Here is a 24,460-nt window from a genome sequence, read left to right as displayed (position 1 = left end):
AGAGAGAGAGAGAGAGAGATTGGGATTGGGAGTTGTGGGTCAGAGGTCCCACGTTATGCTCAGGCAATCCATGCGCCCACATGGATAGATGGTGCAATAGCAGAGCAGCAGTAAAGGGTAGAAAGGAAGAAGAAGAAGAAGAAGAAGAAGAAGAGAAGATGGCCACCATACCCAACAGCCGTTTTTAGATAGATCCCATCTTTCTTCTCACTGATCTCTTCTTTTTTGGGTCATTTTGTATCTTGGGGTTGTTGGGTATTCCGTTTTGGGTGAAGTGAGGGAAAGGATGATGAAGGAAGGGGATGGGTTTGTGAGGGCGGATCAGATTGATTTGAAGGAGTTGGATGCGCAGTTGGAGCGGCATCTGAGCAGGGCATGGACGATGGAGAAGGGTGCGGGGGAGAAGCCCAAGGAAGAGAAGAATGCGGCCGAGAAGCCCAAGGAGGATTGGGAGATCGATCCTGATAAGCTCATCATCAAGAGTATCATTGCTAGGGGAACCTTCGGTACCGTTCATAGGGGAATCTATGATGGGCAGGATGTTGCAGGTCTCTCTCTCTCATATATCTCTATTGTGGTACTGAACCACCATAACTTATGCTGGTACACAGACTTCATTTACATATATCTAATCTCCAAGAGCAAAAACACACTGTATGATCATGTTTAGCATGTTCTATGTAGTATTTTTATGTTTTAAAGTTGATGCCAACATGATGTTTAGGGCTATTTTTAAGCCATAGTTTTCTTTATGAATAGTGAGCGGCCAATTTTTCATCATCTAGAAATTGAATCTTATGGTATATTAGATGTGATTAAAGTCTACCAACATAGTAAAAAGACCATTAAACACATCTGTACGGTTAGATTTAGCATTTGGTGGCGTGATCCTTGCAAACAAGAAAGTTTTCCATGATACAGTTTAGCAGCACAGAATCACAATAGATTTTCTGATATATACTGGCAGTTAATAGTTCGAAACCAATTTTATGTCCTAAAATCTTAAACACTTCTAGAAAACATAGTTGGAAGTGGTTTTTACTTAATCCAAACCTGTAGATGTGTTTTGCCATTGCATATTTACTAAAGACCATGCTTTTGATCAAATTAATTAAATGAGAAATCAAGTTTTAGTGCAATACTAAAGACCATTGTTGATTTTTATTGCTCTAAAAACACATCAAAACTTGAAAAATGTCTAATCTAATACAAGTTTCCTGCTAAGTAAACTATAGAGATGTCTTATCTCCTAAACCATGCTAAACAGCTTCAACGGGAAAAGTTTGAGTATTTGTTTAATCGGAACTTACAAATGTATTCTATATAGCTTATTTAGCAGATGTATTGGATTAGACGTTTTTCATGTCTAGATTTTTTTTGGAGTGATAAAGAATCGATGGCTCATAATGTTGCATTGAAGATGATTTTCAGGTTACATTGATTCTATCCCAAACATGGTTTTTGGTAAATAAGCAATGATAAACACATCTAGATGGCACAGGAAATATCATACACCAACTCAGTTTTATCTTAGGACTGCAGTGCCAGCTTATGTAGATTGGACAAAACTTAGAGATAATGATCAATTACAGATTTTTCTAGTGCTATTGATTTGTTTCACTTAACTTGATACTAGTTTTGACAATAGAGTTAGTAAAAATGAAATATGTAGCACCACCTTCTTTGTGCCAAAATCCATGATCAAATACCAGTGTGGTGAATCAACAATATAGGAAGTTTTGATTCTCTTTCAGAGCAGAAGTTGTGCTGCGTAGTGGGATGTATTCAGACCCCATTGCCCATTCCTTTCAATAACCATATTTTGGACTTTTTTTAGCTTTATATTCTTGCATTATTGATTATTTTCTATTCAAATGCCCCGTTCTACTTTTCATGAGTTGCTAAGAACTGTGTCATATGTAGCTATCATTCATATCCAGAATTTTATCTTAGGATTTGTTCTATTACTTATCTTTTTAATGGCCAAATATCTCATTTACTACATCGTACTTTGTGTCAAACAGAATCTAATATCTCCATATCGTGCAAAGTTTCAATAACATTTAACCTTGTTGGTTTTTAGTCAAGCTGCTTGACTGGGGAGAAGAAGGGAGTAGGACAGAGGCCGAAATAGCATCTCTCCGAGCAGCATTTACCCAAGAAGTAGCAGTCTGGCACAAGCTTGATCATCCCAATGTAACAAAGGTAACATTTCTAATTGATGTCTGTGTCTTAATTTTGGAACAACTGCAAGACTGCCATATGGTTATGTCCTGAAGATGCCATATTCCTGTGAATTTCAATACTATTCCTTTAGTGATCCTTTAGAGAAGGGAGAAACAGACATGCAGTCTGCTCTTTGCATGTAAAAAGTAGAAATATGCTGAGGTCTATGGAAAGCAAAATTGTTTTACTTTACTGGTTCCTTTTTGTTGGTTTACCTCCCTGTACCATGAAAATGCTCAGGTCTGTTTCTGAAAATGGTTTTGCGCGATAAGTGACCATTGGATTGCCCACAGAGGAAGTTTCTCCACATTTAGGTGCAGCCTGTTACTTTTCCAAATGCCATCAACCATGAAATTTTTGTCCAAAGAAAAATTTGTCTTTATAGACTGATTTCTCGAGAGAAGCTAGCTGGATCTCATGTGGTCTTACTACTTTTCTTAGAAAAACTATATCTAGCTCTAAAGTTGAGCTTCCTCTTGGCTGTTGTTTTCAGTTCTTTGAAATGTCATGCATATCATGTTCATATACCCCTAATCTAAGTCACACGGACTCGGCTAAAAGGTTGACGCACCCGCGTCGACACGCCCCAACATGGGTGCGGACACGGACACGGTCAACTAAATGTTGGACTCGGTCAACGCACCGGGGCCGAGTCCGTCAACATTTTGGACTCGGTCAACTTTGACCGAGTCTATTTTTGTCCATATATATATATATATAGCCGTGTCCCCGTGTCCAAAAATTTTGAAATTGCTCCGCGCCCATGTCGCACCCGTACCCGTACCCGTACCCGCACCCGCACCATGTGACATAGCCCCTAATGAGTACTTTTGCATAAGGAGGAGGGAAATTCCTTGAATTGATTTTCCATCCCCTTGAGAACTACCTAGTGCAGATTTGTTCTTTGAGTTTAGATTTCAGAAATGGTCCTTTTGGAAATCATTGGAGCAATTGTGTTTCAGCCTCTTATGCAAAAGAGCCATGTTTGTAATCATTTCTGGCATTCTTTTGAAACAAAGTGTCCTTATTTTGGTTGTTCTGGAGCTAATCAAACACAATGAAATGACACTATTTTTTCATGCATGCATCAAACATGGAGAAAAAAAGTCTAGAGAAAAAATTGTCTAGGAAAAAGTAGTTGTGAGGATAACTTTCTCCAAGGGGGAATTATCCCAGAAAATCAAACAGCCTGAAGGATTTCAGTGTTCTTGGATCTTTTGCTAGTGATTGCGTTGATAGTTCTTTTTTTCAATGTGATCGCCATATTTTACCTTGGTTTCTGCAATTTACACACAAACACACACTCAATTGCACACACATACAATGAGCAGATTCTAAGCAGTTACATAGTGGATCAGTTCAAAAAGTCATAGTTGCAGATGTATTTTGCTTAATCTGAACCTGTAGATGTATTTGCCATTGTTTATTTACTAGAAAACATGCCTTTGGATGAATTTATTTCAATGAAAACATGTTTGTTTTTTTTAACTGCAAAATTTTGGTGTGTATGAGACATTAATTTTTAGATTTTGCTTTTTTGTGTATTTTTGCATGGCATATATCATATACATGTGCATGCCTTTTGATGTTTGTACCTGCATACATGTGATTTTGGGGTGTGCATGGATACGAAAGGAATTGGGTTTGCAGTAAATTTCTTTTAATCTTTCACGCTGCTTTAAAAGCATTTGGGCGTTTGATGTAGAATACCGAACAGCTCATGTTTTGGAGGTGGAAAATTTCTGTGTGCATGCATGTTGACTATGTGGCAGATCTACTTCCTACCTGTACATGTTTGGAATCACTTGGGAGTAACTAAAGCAGATTTGGGAATGGAAGCAGAAAATGGAACAGTTTAAAACCAAGAAGCTACACAATTATTATAAGTTCATGGATCTTTTATGAATATAGTGTTTTTGGACCTTATATCTTTAGTAGTTCTATTGTTCAAAAGTTGAAAGTGGGTAAGACAAGAAATGTAGAACACATGCGGTGCATAAACTTGCTGGGATTCAAAAGTTTGTATCTATCTATTTGTGATGAGAAACAAGTTTCGTTATGTCCAACAGTGGCTATTGGATATCAATATTTACCTTTGTCATGTAGGTTGTAGTTTTTGCGTTACTCCTGGCTCATTCAATATGTTTCCATGCTTATAATCATTCTTTGCTAGAAAATCATGACTTAAAAAGAAACTAGGATTTCTACATTCTGTTTATTTGGAACCTTTTCTAGTAATCACTGCACCATCTCATTTTAGTTTATTCCACCAGGACTTGTAATGTAAGCACAATAAACTATTAATTGGAGAATTCCTCAATAACAGTAGAGTGCTGTAACATTGCATTCCTTCAGCATTTAATAGAGATAGTTTTCCTACACGATTTGGAAATGGTACAAAATCCAAGTGATGTTTGTTTTTTCAGGTCTTAGCAATGATTATGACACATCCATCATTACCATGATGCTCCTGTCAGAATGATTGTGAACAAATTACAATTTGTCAAAATTGACCTGTAAGAAAGTAGAAAGATCCATGTCTTGTTTGTGCAACAAATAAATAGAAACCAAGTAAACAAATAAATTTGATGGATAATTTTGCAGATCCTAGGCTAAAACAGCACTAGGAATTGTTATCCCATCTCATCTGCAATTGAACAATCATTGGATCTCATAGCTGATGAGTTTAAACCATGATCTTGATCTTGGGTCAGGAATCATGTTATAAGTGTTAAAATATTCTTTTATTGTAATTATATATATAAACGTGTATATATTAATGTAATAGGCAATGCTCACCAGGGGCAATTTTGTCTTTTTACATATGTAATAGATTCTTTCCATTAGGGACATATTTGTCTTTTTGTTTTTTTGTATTTCTTTATTTTTGTCTTTTTGTTTATGTGTAAGGGCACTATTGTCTAACGACCATAGAGTTGTTGGGAGCAATCTATGCTATATTTATAGCCGTTGGGAGAGCTCTCAACAACTCTATTGGGAGCTCCCAAGGCTCATGTTGTGTATATATAGGTGCTTCTTGCCCCCATTTTGTTCAATGCTTTTCTAAGCATTTTAGTGAATAAACTTTATATTTTTACATTGTTGTGCTCTCTTGAGATTGCCTCTTGTGGCTCTTGTATGCACTTTGTGCTATTGTTGTTGGTTTTGCTTTGACTTTTGTATTGTCCCTCAGTGGACTTGTGCTTGTGCAGATTACCTTGTATTCTTGTGAGCCCTTAGTGGCGTCTTTTTATTTCCGCTTGTTTCATTACAATAAGTAGCTGATAGGCTTTCTTTTTACTCACGTGCGGGAAACTTTGGAAAAGTAATCACTCTTCTAGTCTTCTTCTCTTGGTCTTGAGAGCTTGAGAGGGGTGCATGTGGTGGCACCTTCAGAAAGTGTGAATCTCTTGGGTTTTTTGTCATCAAATTAGCTTTTTCTGTTCTTTTTCCAACCTGGAGATCAAACTGTCTGAAGTTTGTGAGCTTAGTTGGTCAATGTATGAAAAAAAAACAAGCAGTTCTGCCGTTAATGCATTGAAGAGATTGGTTCGTTAAGACGGTGGTCAACAGTTCTCTTTTCATGCACTGAGGTCAAAAAGGGTAAGATCATTATCATTTAATAAATAAATAACATTATAACGACCAGTCATCACAACATTTAGTTATATCAATGCAGTTTTTCATCCATAATAAATGTGAGATGAAAAGTTTAGATTTTACCTTGGAGTATTTACAGATGGAGATCATCCATCCGAACAACAGTGTCCATTGATGTGTGAACCAAATCTAATATAGTTAATTATAAAGTTATAAACTAATCAAAACAATGCCTATTATGAACAAGAAATTATTTCAATACAGAGAATGAGAAACCTAAATTGGAAAGCTTATAGTAGTATAATTGTTCTTTTACAGTATTTAAATATTACACTTTTAGATGGATGACATATTGTATGCCAATTTACATGTCCTGCTGATTTTCATTCTGAAGCACTGGAAGAATCATGAAATACTTTAAGAAAACTGTAAGTCATGGTACATTTACCGTTAAATTGACCTCTAACATGCACATGGAACCACTATCAAGTATCCTGATGTATGCCCAACATGTTTTTGGATATGCATCTTCTTTAGCAAGTATGTGATGACAAAGAAACAAACAATCATTGGAATGTCTACTCAGAGAAAGTCGTAGTGCTTGGTTTATATTAAATAGCGTAAATGTGCTTTAGCTTATTGCATCATGAATTTATTTACCTTTTGGTTTTTAATGTCATAATGTTTCTGTTATCTTTTATTCTTCAATAATATCCTTCATAAGGTCTAACATTTTTGTTATTAAGACTATGATATCTTATGAAATGAGCAAATTAGGGGTTGTTTGAGTTCTCTTCCCCTCCTTCAATAAGTTCTCATTAACGTTTGTTACACAACTACATTGTTCACATGATTGGGACTGGTATACTAAAGGACAAATCTGCTGTTTGGATTCATTAGGTCTTGGAATCTGTCTTTTGTCAGCTCACTTAAATGTTTCATTCTTGATTATTATATCATAGGTTTCAGTATCTTTGGTGTCTCTAGCATTAGTGCAACCCAGTCATTCAGAAAAATATATAAGCTTCAAGCTAGACATGATTCATGCACTACCCTTTGGTTGTACTAGCACAGAATCATGAATATGTGGAAACTGATTGCCTAACTACAATGTCAAATCGAAAGAGTTTGCAGAAATCTTTTGTTGCCACCTGTAAAGTCGTGTACTTCTCTGGGAGTCATATCAACTTTTTTGATAATTCTTTTCACTGTCCCTGTGGCTCTGCATACATGAATGAACCACAAGTTTTGTCTGGACCTTTACACATTTTCCAAAGTCAGCATACAACCACTCTAAATATATGATTGATCTAGTTTGCTTTAGTACTTGGGAATTCAAATTTGTTGTGTGGGAAGGAGATTCAAATTATTTTCTTACTTTTTTAATTATTTCCCTAAACTCAGTTTTTATCTAGAGTGAACACTCTCTATTTAGAGTCAACAGGCTACTTTTAGTGATTCCCTAATTTTCCTTTTGAAAGATGCGTTCAGCAGAAGTGGCCTTGAGTAAGAGCTGAGAGGCCCAGAGTAAGAATTGTTATGTTTTTGAGACGGCTAGGGCCTGTTCTTCTAATTGGGTTCCAAAAGATTATTAAGCCACTTAAGTGCTCTTGTATTAATATACTATGAATTTGGAGATATAGTAATGGCTTCTCTAACCACCAATCCAACCATATTGTTTCTGCCACTACTTCCACATTGTTGCCTGTTTCTTTCCCTATCCCATTCATCCAAATGCTCTATAGGATTGCTATAGGTGCTACATTACAATGCACTCGTTACTATCTTCAAGCCATGCACTCGTTACTATCTTCAAGCCATGCACTAGACAATAGAAAATTGAGTCTTGCAATATTTTTTTTATTCTCTGCTACAAAAAGACCACTTGCCAAAGCAAATATAACATTTTTCTGTTGGCCAACGTAAGTGGGGTGGAATGATAGATGGAACATGAAAAAGTTATAACCTTTAAGTTAGGTCTCCAGCAGCACGACTGATAGTCATTTTAATGTTGTTTTGCTCAATGTTCTGCTTTTCTTGCCTTGATTCCTAGCTTTATCCATATAACTATTATTGTTTGCTACCTGAAATGACAATAATGTATGGTAAAAGATATCATTGTGTGAAAATGTCTTCAAGACTAAAGCTATGTGCACCAAGGCACTAGATTCTCAGTAGACAAATATGTGCACAAAGGCAAGATGAACACTCACAAAAGAGTACACATGCACAAAGGCATGAAAAAATAAAGAACAAGTTTATTGAATGAGTGAGAGAACCTTTTACAAAAAGGATAATTTTACAAGGGGGATGACCCCATATTTATGCAAGTGAGAGGACCCAAGGAGGGGCCTCCCATATAGGCGTTGAGCCCCTCCAACGGTCATATTTATGACTGTTGGAGGGGCCCAATGTCTGTATGGTGGGCCCCTCAATGCCTAAAAGACAAAATAATAAAAAAAGAGAAAAAAATAATAAAGGACATTTAAAAATGAATATGCGTGAAATGGTGAAAAGACTATTTTACCCCTAGTATATATTTATATATATATATAAATAGATAGATACATATACATATATATGAAATATATATGTATCTCTCTCTCTCTCTCTCTCTCTATATATATATATATATATATATATATATATATATATATATATATATATATATATATTAGATACATTTTAACACCCTCCCTCAAACTTACGACGTAATGACCGAAAGTTTGCCAAGGAGAAAATTGAATCTAAGAGAACAAAGCACCTTGGTGAAGAAGTCAACCAATTGATATTCTGATGTGACATAAGGAAGATCTATAATTTTCTTCAGATATTTTTCTCTAACATAATTGCAATCCATCTCGATATGCTTCGTGCGCTCATGAAATGTGTGATTTTTGACAATATAGATTGCACTCTTGTTGTCATAACACAATTTTGTGGGCCCTTAAGCATGAATCCCCATATCGCCCAGTAGCTGGCGGATCCAGACAATCTCCATGGTTGTAGTTGCCATGACTCGGTATTCGGCTTCAGTAGATGACAATGACACATTTTGTTGCTTCTTGCATCTCCAAGAAATTAAGGATTCTCTGTAAAACACATAAAAATCAGTAGTGGAGTAACAATTATTTGGATCACCTCCCTAATCAAAGTCAATATAAGCAATTAAATTTAATTCAGAAGATAAAGATAGAAATACTCCCTTATTCAAAGATCCTTTTATATATTTGATGATTCAAGTAATTGCACTCATATGAACGGATGTAGGTGCATGCTTGTATTGGCTTGCAATATGAACAACATGCGAAATATCAGGTCTAGTGATGCTAAGATACATTAAAGATCCAACAAGTTGCCTGTAAGGAGTGAGATCTTTTAGAAGAACCCCCTCATCAATTTTAATCTTTGTTCCTATTACTTCAGGAGTTTCACAAACTTTATCATCCGTAATTCCTGACCGGTCAATAATCTCAAATGCAAGTTTAGTTTGAGATAAAAAATAGCTTCTATGAGAATATGCAACTTCAATGCCTAAAAAATATGTTAGAAATCCCAAGTTCGACATTTCAAATTTATCTTTTAGTATAGATTTTATGCTCTTAATCCCTTTAGTATTATCACCTATAATTAGCATATTATCAACATACAACAATAAAATCATAATTCTTGCATTAGATTTCTTGAAAAACAAGGTTGTGTCGGTGAAACACGAAGTGAATCCATTTTTTAACATTACATTATTAAATCAATTATACCAAGCCTTGGGAGCTTGTTTCAAACCATAAAGAGCTTTCCGTAAAAGAATTTTCATTCTTGGAGGAACATTCATATAGACTTCTTTATTTAGATCACTATTCAAAAAGACATTTTTGACATCCATTTGATATGTGTTTATTTTTTAATTGAAGCAATGGTAATAAGACATCTAACGGTAATCATATGCACAATAGGAGCAAAAGTTTCATCATAGTCTATTCCGTATTATTGACTATACCCTTTGGCAACTAGATAAGTTTTATACCTCTCAAGAGACCAATCACTCTTGGTCTTGACCTTGAAAACCCATCTACATCCTATAGTTTTCTTTTCGCTAGGAAGATTTTGAAATTCTCAAGTTTTAGCTTTCTTAAGAATTCTAAGTTCATTATCCATAGCTTCCCTCTATTCGACAATCTTCTTGGCTTCTTCAAAGTTTTTAGGTTCTACATATGAGTGAATGGCGCTAAGACAAACTCTATATTTGGGTGAGAAGGAATCATAGGATATAAACCTAGAAGAATTTTTTTTAGCCCTTTTGGTTCTTTGAGGATTTAGATAATATGCGGAGGTAGGTTCATTAGGTTCACTATATTTCTCAATTGCACTTCTAAAAGTGTTTCTATCTCTATGTGTATAGGTGATAGGATCACTATATGTTATTTCTTCGATATGATGATCAATAGATTGATGATGAAAGTTGTTATTCTCTTCTATATTTTCATTATCACTAAGATCATTATATACGAATTCATCATTAGAAATATCATCATTTTTAGATAACAACTCAAACAGAAATGAATAATCCATATTTTCTTTATGAGGTTCATATTTTTAAAAACCATTGACCTTTTTCAAAAAGGTTACATTCCTAGAAACATATAATTTATCATTTTTAATATCATAGCATCTAAAACCTTTTTGAGTTTCGGAATATCCAAGAAATGCACAAGGAATGACTTTCGGTGAGAATTTATCATTTTTATCTATAAGAACAAAACATTTGCATCCAAAGACTCTCAACTTATTTTAGTCGGGTTCTTTTTTATATAGAATTTCAAAAGGTGAGATTTTATTTAAATTTTTGGAGGAAAGATGATTTATAAGATAAATAGATGCAAGAGCCGCCTCAACCCAAAATCTTTTAGGAATGTTTTGAGAAATAGGCAAAGTTCTAGTGGTTTCAATAATATACCTATGTTTCATTTCGTCTAAACCATTTTGTTGAGGTGTTTTGGGACAAGATTTTTGATGGACAATTTCATAATTTTCAAGATAATTTTTGAATTCATTTGAAAGATATTTACCTCCAGAGTCGGTCCTAATAATCTTTAGTTACCATTAAATTGATTCTTAATCATTATGTGATATGCCTTAATGATGCAAAAATCTCGTGTTTATGTTTAAGGAAATATATCCAACAATATCTAGAATAATCATCAACAAACATAATATGCAAACCCTCCTTTAAATATAATGGGTGCTGGTCCCCATACATCCGAATGTACAAGTTCAAATGGTTTGGTTGTAAACATAGATCTTTGTTCAAAAGGCAAGATTCTCATTTTTTCAAGAATACAATCATTACAAGTGAAGTCACTTTTACAAAGATTTTTAACAAAAAGTAAATAAGAAAGCTTGATGATATTAGGGTGCTCAAGTCTTTTATGCCAAACATTTATATCTTTATGTTGAGCAATATTACAAAATGGATGTTTTGAAATTCGTAGAAACTCCATATAGTAGAGATCTCATTTTCTAGAACCTTCCTCAATCAACTTTCCGGACCGACGATCTTGTATCCAACATTTATTTGATGAGAACTTAACATCACATCCATGGTCCGCGAGTTGAGAGACTGAAAGCAAATTAAAATTTAACTTTGGTATAAACCTAACTTTGAGAATAAAAAAACTTGTTTTTCAAAGTTTTCAACTCCTTTAATTTCAAGAGAAGCACCATTCACGGTTGAAACAAAAGATGGTAAAATATTTTTTGTATATTTGGAAAGTGCAAAAATGTTGGAAGTCATATGAAAGAAGGCACCCGAATCTAAAAGCCAAGAGATTTTACCGGGAGGAGATGATATCGCGACACCAGAAATGGATCATTTGAGGAAAGGTTGAAGAGCCTCCATGACTTGACTTAAAGATAATGCACCATTGTTAGATGTAGATGGATTCTCCTTGTGTGGTTGAAACGTGATAGACATAGCTACTTTCTTCTTCTACTTTGGACACACCAGCTTAATATGTCTCAGTTCCATACAAAAGTGACAAATGATTTTACCATAATCTCTTCCTTGGTATCTTTCATTTTGGCCACCATTTTGATCACCATCTTCCCTTGCTCCTTGATTTTTATTTTGAAATTTATTGAAGTGAGGGGGTTTATAGGTTTTCAAATTATTCCCCCAGTTTAGAAACAACATAAGCTCCATTTTCATCTTTATTTGGAAGCATAACAAGAACACTTGTATTGGTTTTACTTATTCTCAATCGAGTTTCTTCTCCACTTAGCTTAGTAAAAACTTATTCAAGAGGTGGGGAAGTAAAAGAAGATAGAAGGGAAGATCTTATTTGCTCGAATTCAGGTCTAAGCTTATTCAAAAAATAAAAAACCCGATCTTTTTCCAATTATTTTTGTCGAAGCTCAATGACTTCTCCACTCTATTTTGGTTCAAGCATAGCAAACTCATCCCAAATAGATGAAAATCTATGTCACACGGACTCGGGCTAGGAGGTCGACGCACCCGCATCGATACGCCCCAACACAGGTGCGACTTCAGACACGGGGCAGACACGGTCAACCAAGTGTCTGACTCGGTCAACGCATCGAGGCCGAGTCCGTCCATATTTTGGACTCGGTAAACTTTGATTGAGTCTATTTTTGTCCATTTTTAGGGCAAAAAACTAAAAAAAATCGCTATATATATAGCCGATAGCTGTCTTATTATTGTTATATATATACATATAGTTGTGTCTCCTAATGGGCACAACTTTGACTGAGTCTTATTATTGTTATATATATATATATTTTTAAAAATATATATACATATATATAGCCGAGTCTCCGTGTCCAAAATTTTTGAAATTGCACTGCACTCGTGTCGTACTCGCACCCGCACTCATGTGACATAGATGAAAATTCAGCGATATATTCTCTAATAGTCAATTCGCCTTGTATAAGGGTCAAAGCCCTTTTTTGGAGATAATATTTGTGGGATAAATCTCTCGAGGTATACATCCTCTCAAGATATTCCCAAACTTAGACGCTTTTTTAAACTTTAAAATATTTGCATTGATTCTAGTCTCAACTGAAGAAAAAATTCATGAGAGAATTTTGTAGTTTTTCATCTCCCATTTTTCATGTTTTTTGTTATACTCTTCAAATGCTTTGACTCTCCTCTCTGTCAAGAACTTTAATTTCACCTTTTTCAGCTATAGTGATTTTTGGCTCGGATTCCGGAATCGTACCTTAGATGTAACCCCAAAGTCCCTTACCCTTGATGTGAGCCTCCATATTTCTGACCCAAACATGATATTTTGACCCATTGAGTTTGAAACCAAGGAACAAGTGAGAGTTTTTTTTCACCATTGACAAGTGAGCGTCACACCGGCGCCCGGGTGTGGTGTCAAATAGGCAAGGGTTCCCTCACTTTGTTGGACGGGTGGGGGTAAAGAAGTTAGTCCAGGACCATAAAATTAGGTTAGCCACTTGGAACATAGGGTCTTTAACTGGTAAGTTGGTAGAGTTAGTAGATGTTATGTGTAGGAGAAAGATTGATATTTTATGTCTTCAAGAGACCAAATGGGTAGGTGAGAAAGCGAAAGTGATAGAACCTTGGGGATATAAGATTTGGTATACAGGAATAAATAGGAATAGGAATGGAGTTGGGATTGTTATGAGTTGTCAGTTTATAGATAATGTAGTTGAGGTCCGTAGGAAGGGTGATAGAATTTTACTTATTAAATTAGTATTAAGTACGGATATTATTAATATTATTAGTGTTTATGCACCTCAAGTAGGTTTAGATGATTCCATTAAGCATCAATTTTGGGAAGATTTAGATGGAGTAGTACAAGGGATATCTTATGGAGAAAAGCTTTTCATCGGCGGTGACCTTAATGTACATGTAGGCATTAGTAGGGATGGATTTGAGAGTATCCATGGAGGCTATGGTATAGGAGAAAGAAATGAAAGTGGAGAAAGGATTTTAGATTTTTGTCTGTCCTATGATATGATCTTAGCAAACACTTGGTTTAGGAAGAGGGAGTCTCACCTAGTAACATTTAAAAGTGGGGTTAATACGAGTCAGATAGATTTTTTCCTACTTAAAAAGAGAGATAGGGGTTATTGCATCGATTGTAAGGTTATACCGGGAGAAAGTGTAGCTACACAACATAGAGTCTTAATTTTAGATCTTAGAATTAGACAATGCCGCAAAAGGGATAGACATAGGATAGATCCTAGAATTAAGTGGTGGGCACTGAAAGGAGCTAAACTAGGAATGTTTGTAGAACAGGTAGTTAAGGAAGTTGATTGGTGTCTCGAGGAGGATTCAGAATCAATGTGGAATAAGATAGCGGGTGGCATGAGAAAAGTGGCTAAGGAGGTATTGAGTGAGTCTAAAGGCGGTGCACCACTAGGTAAGGATACATCATGGTGGAACGAAGATGTCAAATTAGCTATTAAGGTTAAAAGAGAGTGTTATAGAAATCTAAGTAAGAGTCGTGATAATGAGAATTTGGAGAAGTATATGATAGCAAGGAAGGAAGCTAAAAAAGTTGTTCGAAACGCGAGGGCTAAGGTATATAAGGAGGTTTATGACAAGTTGGATACCAAAGAAGGCGAGAAGGATATTTATAGGCTTGCAAAGATTAGAGATAAGAAATCGAAGGATTTGGGTATGGTTAGATGTATCAAAGATGAAACGCAAAGGGTTTTAGTCAAAGATGAGGAGATTAAGGAGAGATGGAAAGATTATTTTGATAAGCTATTTAATGATAGTCATGCTCAAGATCTTGGAGACTTCTCCATTCCTTTTCATGAGATAAATCGTGACTTCATGCGCAAGATTCAAAAGAAAGAAATTGCAGAGGCTTTGAAGAAAATGAAATCAAGAAGGGCAGTTGGCCCAGATGGTATACCTATCGAGGCTTGGAAATGCTTGGGAGAGAAAGGTTTAGAATGGTTGACAAATCTTTTTAACTTGATTTGGCGAACAAATAAGATGCCTAATGAGTGGAGGAAGAGTACTTTGGTGCCTTTATATAAGAATAAGGGTGATATACAAGATTGCACAAACTATCGTGGTATAAAACTCATGAGTCATATTATGAAACTTTGGGAGAGGGTGATTGAGTCTAGGTTGAGGAAGGTTGTCATGATATCGGAGAATCAGTTTGGTTTTATGCCTGGAAGATCAACTATGGAAGCTATACATCTTCTTAGACAACTTATTGAAAGATATAGAGAGAGGAACATAGATTTGCATATGGTTTTTATTGATTTAGAAAAGGCATACGATAGAGTACCTAGGGACGTTCTCTGGTGGACTATGATGAAGAAAGGTGTTTCTCTCAAGTACATTAGTATAATTAAAGATATGTATGAAGGAGTAGTAACCAATGTCCGCACTTGTGGAGGGGTGACAACCAATTTTCCGATAACGGTTGGGTTACATCAAGGATCTGCTTTAAGCCCTTTCCTATTTGCGATAGTGATGGATGAGCTTACGAGATTAATTCAAGAAAATGTACCGTGGTGTATGTTGTTTGCTGATGATATTGTTTTGATTGATGAGTCTAGAGCTGGGGTTAATGCTAAGTTAGAATTATGGAGACAGACATTGGAAGCTAGAGGTTTTAAGTTGAGTAAGAGTAAGACTGAATATATGGAATGTCGGTTTAGTAAGCAACGAAGTAGTGATGGGAGTGTAGTGAAGCTTGGTGAGCAAGAAATACCGGTGAATGATTATTTCAAATATTTGGGATCCATCATTCAAAAGTATGGAGAAATTGATGGAGATGTAAATCATAGGATAAAGGTTGGGTGGATGAAATGGAAAAGTACAACTGGAGTGCTGTGCGATCGTAGAATGCCATTGCGGTTGAAGGGAAAGTTTTATAGGACGACTATTAGACCCGCTTTACTATATGGTACAGAATGTTGGGCTGCCAAGAGACATCATATTCAAAAAATGAGTGTAGCTGAGATGCAGATGCTTAGATGGATGTGTGGAAATACAATAAAAGATAAGATTCGGAACGAGGAGATACGTAAGAAGGTAGGTGTTGCACCCATTGAAAATAAGATGCGAGAGAATCGTTTACGGTGGTTTGGACATATTCGGCGAAGGCCTAATGATGCTCCAGTTAGAAGGTTGGAGAAATGGGAAAATATATTAGTTAAAAGAGGTCGGGGTAGGCCTAGGAAGACTTGGATGGAGATGATAGGAAAGGATATGAATGCTTTGAACCTCACCGAGGACATGGCATTGGATAGAAATGATTGGAGGAAAAGGATTCATGTGGAAGACCCAAAATGAATTTCTTTTTTGGTTCATATCGCTGACCCCAATTGTTTTGGGATGAAGGCGTAGTTGTTGTTGTTGTTGTAGAAGTTTTTATGAGAGACAAAAGAATCTCAAAAATAGAACACTTATCACAATGGGTCATCCTTTCACACTTTCTTGAAGCACCTCAAACGGGAAGAATTTTTGCAAGAGCCTTCAACGCTAGAATAGAAGAGAGAGATGAAGGCACGATTTTTTGAGGCACCAATCACGACGGCTATTGCTCGCACTTCCAATTCTCATAAACCAAGCTTTGATACCATGTGAAAATGTCTTCAAGACTAAAGCTACGTGCACTAAGGCACTAGATTCTCAATAGACAAATATGTGCATAAAGGCAAGACAAACACTCATAAAAGAGTACACATGCACAAATGCATCAAAAAATAAATAACAAGTTTATTGAATGAGTGAGAGTGTCACGGGCTTACTTTCTCAATAAGCCAGTGCGACGCGATGGTCCTTTCTTACCGCCACAACCTTCCTATCACTCTGTCACAGGCATAGAATCCTTCGCAAACCTATGATGGCGCCAGACTGCCCAGTCTCTCCAGTCTAACGGCCAAAGGCCGCGCACCAACACTTTTTCATATGCTGAATCATTTTCATTGGCGTTGCACACCACCTAGTGCGCAGTTGCCTAGCGGATTTCAAATGCGAATTCCATTTAGTTCATGCCGCTTAGTGCATAGCTGTCCCATATCAACTATCACTTTCGAAAGGGGCACAAACTTTCTTTAGCCTTACATGCCATAAAGCGTATTGCAACTCCATGCGCACGCTACAACAAAACCTCACCACCGAAGGAACAAGACAAGGAACAAGACCTTGCGGCCTCCGGTTCGAAGACCAGTTGATGATTGAACACCATAGCGAAGAGCACCACCCAGACTCATTCGTCGGTGACTAGGCATTCACTAGCCTAGCCCCGAGTCACCATACTCAGTTGGAATCACCTAATATGATCCCTGGGGGAATTAGCCCTAACCCACACGCAACCCCGTGCATCCAACCACTACGCATGAGACCTTGCAAGCCGAGAGGTTCTTAACCAAATCACCCAAGGCAACATCCTCTGATCTGCTGGCACTGCTTAACCAAATAACGCTCCACGTCTGTGCCGCCATATAGCTATGCACTAACGGCGATATCGTTGCCTATCGCATTTCAAGCTACCACCACACGTCACCGATCAAGCCAACGCACACTGCACATTTCTACACTCGATGCGTTTTTTACTCAGTAGAGCTTCGTATTGCAACTTGCCCTATTCCGAAAGATCGGTCCGGGACATTCTCCCCCACCCAAACCATTGTCGACAATGCCGGTGCAGGTAAGAACACAGTGTTCGCAAATATGTCAGTTTTTCTTTGTACTTATTGGTTTACTCTTTTTCTTCAGCCTATTCAACTTGTTTTGGTTTACATCTACCATCACCACAACCTTTAACACGTCAAGTTCTATTCTTTAACACATCTTCGATCACTTATACTGTAGTCTTCTGCTTTATCAACATCGAGCATTCTCTGCTCGTGAGACCTCAATGCAGTCTCATGCACAAATGGGTCATCCTCGCTCGCACGACAAACTTGTCGTTTTTATGCTCATGGCTGGGGTGCCTTCCAACCCTAGAAAAGGCAATTTCAAGCCCTTTGTGGTTCTCGTAGAGAAAGACGACCACCAACGCGTGTTGCAGGGATATCAACTCCCTTAAGCACCAACTTGCGGTTTTCCAACGGTCTAAACTAGACCTCAGGTGGGGAACGCCTACTTGTGTATCACCCCAAAGTGGTCCTTCAAAGTGTCTTCCTGGGCACTTGTCCTCACAAGGGCACTTTGGCCCAACACTGTAACTCCCCTCTCGGATCCAACACACTGTAAGTCTCATCCAGAGTCAGCAAAACGTTTTCGCAGGAACCGACGAGCCATGAACAATAACTTTTTCCGCACACACAATCCATAGAAGATTTGCCAACTTAAAGGACTAAAACAAAGAGTATTCTGCTCAATGTGGGCACTCCGCTAACCCACAATCTTGAGAGAGAATCTAGAAGTTTAGTTGAGTCTCCCATACCCCAAAGTGCAAATCCATCAAGTTGAATCCAACGTGCATTTTCTGTATGCACAAGTCAAACATCACGCTCCACCTGCAAGCCTAACGCACAACTGGTAGGAATCTTTGGCTTATCTACGTTCCCTTAGCCAACTGAACAACAACCTTACACTTTTGCTTAGCATGGTCAAGATGCCCCCATACCATCCTGCCAACATCTTGCTTCTGTGCTTGGTCAACAATACTTCAGCTGCGAAAATTTGTGTAATCAAGATAAACCATCATTGTCCTCTTTAGTGTCACACACAATGAACAACAAAGTCGCCATGAATCTTTCTGCTCTGATGCCAATTTGTCACAGACTTACTTTTTTAATAAGTCAGTGCGGCACGACGATCCTTTCTTACCGCCGCAAGCTATGTCACATGGGTGCGGGTGCGGCGCAATTTTAAAAATTTTGGACACGGGGACTCGGCTATATATTTATATATTTATTTATTTTAAAAAAAATTCGTGACTGTGCATACAACACAGTCCGTGCACAACACAATCACTGTGACTGTGCACAACACAACTGTGACTGTGCACAATGCACAACACAGTCACAGTGCACAACAGTGACTCTGCACAGTGCATAGTGCACAACACAACTGTGATTGTGCACAGTCACTGTGACTGTGCATTGTGCATAGCAGTCTATATATATATATATATATATATATATATATATATTTTAAAATATATATAAAAAAATCGTTTCTTTTAGTTTTTTCACCCTAAAATAGATGAATATAGACTCGGTCAACATTGACCGAGTCCAAAACGAGGACGGACTCGGCCTCGATTCGTTGACCGAGTTCGACTCCTCATTGACCGAGTCTGGGCCATGTCCTAAGCCGCACCCGTGTCCGCACCCATGTCGGGGTGTGTCGACTCGGGTGTGGCGCCTCCCTAGCCGAGTCCGTGTGACATAGGCCGCAAGCTTTTCTATCACTCTGTCACATGCATAAAATCTTTCGCAAACTCGTGATGGTGCCAGACTGCCCAGTCTCGCCTGACTAATGGCCTTTAATGGCCAAAGGCCACACACCAACACTTTTTCATGTGCTGAATCATTTTTATTGGCGCTGCACACCACCCCGTGCACAACTGCCTAGCGGATGCTGATCAAGTGCATTTTCAAATGCGAATTCCATTTAGTCAATGCCGCTTGGTGCATAGCCGTCCTATACCAGCTATCACTTTCGAAAGGGGAACAAACTTGTCGTAGCCTTTCGTGACATGGAGCGAATTGCAACTCCATGTGCACGTTACAACAAAACCTCGCCACCGAAGGAATAAGACCTTGTGGCCCCCAGGCCAAAGACCTGTTGATGATTGAACACCATAGCGAAAAACACCACCCAGACTCATTCACTGGCGCCTAGGCATTCACTCGCCTAGCCCCGAGTCACCATACTCGGTTGGAATCACCTAATGTGATCTTTGGGGGAATTAGCCCTAACCCACACGCACCTCTGTGCGTCCAATCACTATGTGTGAGACCCTGCAAGCCGAGAGGTCCTTAACCAAATCTCCAAAGGCAACATCCTCTGATCCGTTTGCATTGCTTAATCAAACAACGCTCTATATTTGTGTCGCAATACAACGATGTACTAACAACGATACCGTTGCCTATCGCATGCCTTGCTACCACCGCACGTCACCGATCAAGCCAATGCACACTGCGCGTTCCTACACTATGCATTTTTCACTCAGTAGAGCTTCGCATTGCAACTTGCTTTATTTCGAAAGATCGGTTTGAGACAGAGAGAACATTTTACAAAAAGGATAATTTTACAAGGGGGATGATCCTATATTTATACAAGTGAGAGGACCCAAGGAGGGGCTCCCATATAGGCGTTGGAGCCCCTCTAACGGTCATATTTATGATATGTGCTTGACCATATCCAAGAGGTGCTGTGGTATGTCTAGTGTCAATGGCATGTTCTTATACGTATGCAGGACTAATTGTGGTTTCTTTGGTGCCACCTTGAAGTTGATATTACTATTTTGTAATACAGAAATATGTGCATACATAGATACATATGTGTGTCCTTAATAATTTCCATCTTCCTCATTTTTTAGAAACTGGGTCCTTGTCAGCGCAAAAAGTACTGATGCTAGTTCTGTTAAACATATTCACATTAAGTTAATTGGTCAATGTTTCATCAAACATGCAATGCTAGGCTATATCTTGCTTTCATGATGTAGTTTTTTTGAGAATGCTTGATGTTGATATTTGCAGTTCATTGGAGCTACCATGGGCACATCGGAGCTGAAGATTCAATCAGAAAATGGCCATATGGGAATGCCAAGTAATATTTGCTGTGTTGTTGTTGAATATCTTCCAGGGGGTGCACTTAAGACATTTCTTATAAAAAGTCATAGAAGGAAATTGGCTTTCAAAGTTGTTATCCAGATAGCCTTGGATATTGCAAGAGGGTGAGGCTTATCAACTGCTACTGTTTTATTCTGTGGGAAAATTTCAAAATGGCACCTAAATTATTAACAATAATCAGAATCCCACCTAACTTTTGAAGATTATTAAAAGCACACCTAAACTATTTTATGGTTAATTAAAAGACCCACAGTTTACTTCTGTCAAAATTGCTGTTAAATATGCATTACAATGACCAATTTGCCCTCAAAAAGTGTGTTAGAAAAATGCTTCAACAGCAATGATTCACTCCAAATCCTTGTGGTTCACCCTGATGATTCCTTATCTCCTTTGAGGTGATTTTTGTCCTGATTGAGATTGTGACTGCTACCAATCACGACTAAAACTTTACATCTATGTCACACGGACTCGGCTCCAAGGTCGCCGCACCCGCGTCGACACGCACCGACACGGGTGCGGACACGGGTGCGGCTCGGACTCGGTCAACCCGACCCTGGGTGTGGTCAACGCACCCAGGGTCATTTTGGTCCATTTTTTGGAATTTTTTTTTTTGAATTTTTTTTTTGAATTTTTCTGGGCTACAGCTGTAAGGAAAAAAACCCATCACAACTAAAAAACCTGTACACTTTCAAGTTTTAAGTACAGAATGGGCACAACTCAAGTTTTTGTGGTTTTTTCCTGTATGAAGAAAGTGAATTATTACAGTGTATGAAGAAAGTGCCCAAAAGTGAATTATTCCTGTATGAAGAAAGTGTACAGAATGCCTTCACAACTCATCACCTGTCCCCTAATGGGCACAACTTTGACCGAGTCTTATATATATATATATATATATATATATATATATATTTTTTTTTTTTTTAATATATATATATAGCCGAGTCCCCGTGTCCAAAATTTTTGAAATTGCGCCGCACCCGTGTCGCACCCGCACCCGCACCCGCACCCATGTGACATAGCTTTACATCTAAACTGAATGTCCATTCCAAACTCTATAATTCTCTGTTGCCCAAATTGCTTGATTATTCAACCCAAGAATCCAACAATAAGAAACTCTTGGTTCAAATCTCTCTGATCAACAGCCCAACAAGGGTAAGGAAACTGATGCCCCCCCATAATCCATAACTAGAAAATAACTTTAATTTGTTCAACACTTAAAATTATATATAACCCTCAACAATCAAAGTAATCCTACTGCTTACCTCCATATTCACCACTTTTCTTTCACCATAAACAGAAACATGAATGTTTCTGCACATTCATTGCCAAAGACACCATCCAAGACCAGAACTAGAGCACATACAAGCAATATTAGTTGGAAAGCCAAAAAAATGGTACGTATGAGCAAAATAAAGTTCTTCTTCATGGGATAGACTAAAACTCCACAAATGAGAGAGAGAAGAATGGTCGTTAGTTGGGTCTGTGGGAAAGAGTTACAAATCAGGAAGATGGAGGAGAAGCTCAACAAAAGGAAAAAAAGTGAGGGTAAATTAGTAATTTTATCCAACAAACTCAACTTGGGTTAGTTATAACCCAACTTAAATGGATGGAATCGTGGTTTTAATTAACTGAGCATAAGTTTAGGTGTGTTTTTAACAAATTTGAAAACTTAGGCGTGCTTTTGATTATCACTAATAATTTAGGTGTGCTTTTGATTATCACTAATAATTTAGGTGTGTTTTTGAAAAATTCCCTTATTCTGTGGTAGGGTGTGTATGCGTGAATGTGCTTTGGTTTGCTTGTAATATATATATATATATATAGTTGTCTATGAATGCAGGATAAATTATTCAAGAAATTTCTTTGCATTCCATTCTGACGAGCATGTGGACATTTTCCTTGTGTAGGCTGAGTTATCTTCACTCGAAGAAGGTTGTTCATAGAGATGTGAAGACAGAAAATATGCTTTTGGACAAGACACGCACTGCGAAAATTGCTGATTTTGGTGTTGCACGTGTTGAGGCTCAAAATCCAAATGACATGACTGGTGAAACTGGAACACTTGGTTACATGGCACCGGAGGTATAGGCTATATGATTAAAACCAAAGTTATCAATCTACTTTATCTTTGTCCACCTGACAGAAAACAAAATTGTGTTCAACTTTTACTAGATTGGTAATGCTATTTAACTTGTCAAAACAACCTTTAGGCCCATTTGTTCACTCAAAATCATGGGAAAACATCCTATTGTTTCCTGCTATGGGTGAAACCAGCAAACATAAATGTTTTCAGAGCTCTCCCTCTAGGGAAGTGAATTTATTTTTCCACCTGATGGGGTTTCTTGAAACTCAAGACTTTTCATATGAATGGCTCTTCTCATCCCTGCCTTGCAACAAACAAACACTTGCATTTAACTTGCTTTGTACACATCATATGAAAACTTCGTGCTATTTATATATGTGTGGTATGAAAATAGTAAGTACATCAAAATTGTGCACTCAGATTACTACTTGCTTTTCAATCCTTGCATTCCATCTTCTATATTCCATAACCTACTTGTGATTTTCCTGCATTGTGTGGTGTGGAGTTTCTTGATGATGATATTCGCTGTTGGTTTTGAGCATCTGCCATTGTAAGCTGTCAACTTGAATTGCCAATCACTGCTTGAATTCTCAAATGTTCAATTTGTATAGCAGAAGAAAAATAAAGTGCTTTTCCAAACAAGATTTCGTGAGCATATCAGCTTTTACTTTGATAAAGTACTTTAGATATATTTGTAGAATTGTTACAACTCTATAGTTACTGCAGAGATGGATTGTTTGGAGTTTCCCTGGATAATTAAATGATATTCTAAAATCACGAGAAATAATTCCATTCTGTCATCTATGTTTGTTGTATGCACGTGTTTGTGTAGTCTTTTTCAATCTGTTCCATATGTTTATTATCCAAATGGACTGACGCTAGAATTATTATGAGCTCCTATATTTTGCTTATCCTCCTGCATGCCATGAATGGCTTTAGCATATAGAGCCTCCTTTGGAAAGGATAAATTAGGTAGGATATCCTTTCAACATGAGATTGACTTCTCTCGTGCTAAACTTTTGGAATGTTACTGGTTAAAATTGATCTTAAGCTTCTAGGTATGTTATGTGGTTCCCAAATCAGTGGCTCTTATATAAATCACGGTGACTTGGTAGTGTCTTTGATATGAATTGCAGGTTCTCAATGGAAACCCATATAATAGGAAGTGTGATGTCTACAGTTTTGGCATCTGCTTGTGGGAAGTATATTGCTGTGACATGCCATATCCAGATCTTAGTTTTTCGGAAGTGACATCTGCAGTTGTGCGCCAGGTACCTATCTATTATTCATGTGTTCTCGCTTGTTTAAATTGATCCTCTTGAATGTGACATCAGGAAGATTAATTGAAAATCTTTTTTTGTTTTTGCTCAATTGCAGAACCTGAGACCAGAGATACCAAGGTGCTGCCCAAGCTCTTTCGCAAACGTGATGAGAAGGTGTTGGGATGCAAATCCTGATAAACGGCCTGAGATGGATGAAGTGGTGGCGATGTTGGAAGCTATTGATACCTCTAAAGGGGGAGGCATGATCCCTCATGATCAACAAAAAGGTTGCTTATGCTTCCGCAAGGGTCGTGGACCATAAAGTTTGTATTGAATTTTCTATTTGTAGCGTTGATATGATTTTGGTGTAACATCTAAGTGGGCTCTTGGAAAATGGTCTTCATATTAGAGAATGACTGAATTTCATCAGTGCAATTGCTGACAAAAGCTGCAAAAGTCTCTCTCATGATGATGTAAAGCTCTCGGTTAAGATAATCATTTCAAAGTAATTTAACTGTCA

General features: G+C 37.5%; 1 protein-coding gene across 1 annotated transcript; it reads left to right on the top strand.

Annotated features, from left to right (window-relative positions):
- On the top strand, nucleotides 1-24,460 carry LOC149814615 (serine/threonine-protein kinase 54-like). Its single transcript, XM_089990279.1, has 6 exons — nucleotides 1-548; nucleotides 2,084-2,205; nucleotides 20,503-20,699; nucleotides 22,503-22,677; nucleotides 23,815-23,949; nucleotides 24,056-24,460. The coding sequence occupies exons 1-6, from the start codon at nucleotides 287-289 to the stop codon at nucleotides 24,260-24,262; spliced, it is 1,098 nt and encodes a 365-aa protein (XP_089846405.1). The 5' UTR covers nucleotides 1-286; the 3' UTR covers nucleotides 24,263-24,460.

Source organism: Nuphar pumila, chromosome 15 (genome assembly GCF_984573655.1).
Source record: "Nuphar pumila chromosome 15, dmNupPumi1.hap1.1, whole genome shotgun sequence".
Classification (NCBI taxonomy): domain Eukaryota; kingdom Viridiplantae; phylum Streptophyta; class Magnoliopsida; order Nymphaeales; family Nymphaeaceae; genus Nuphar; species Nuphar pumila.
The sequence above is the reverse complement of the archived record's forward strand: the minus strand, read 5'-3'. Positions and strand labels throughout refer to the sequence as shown.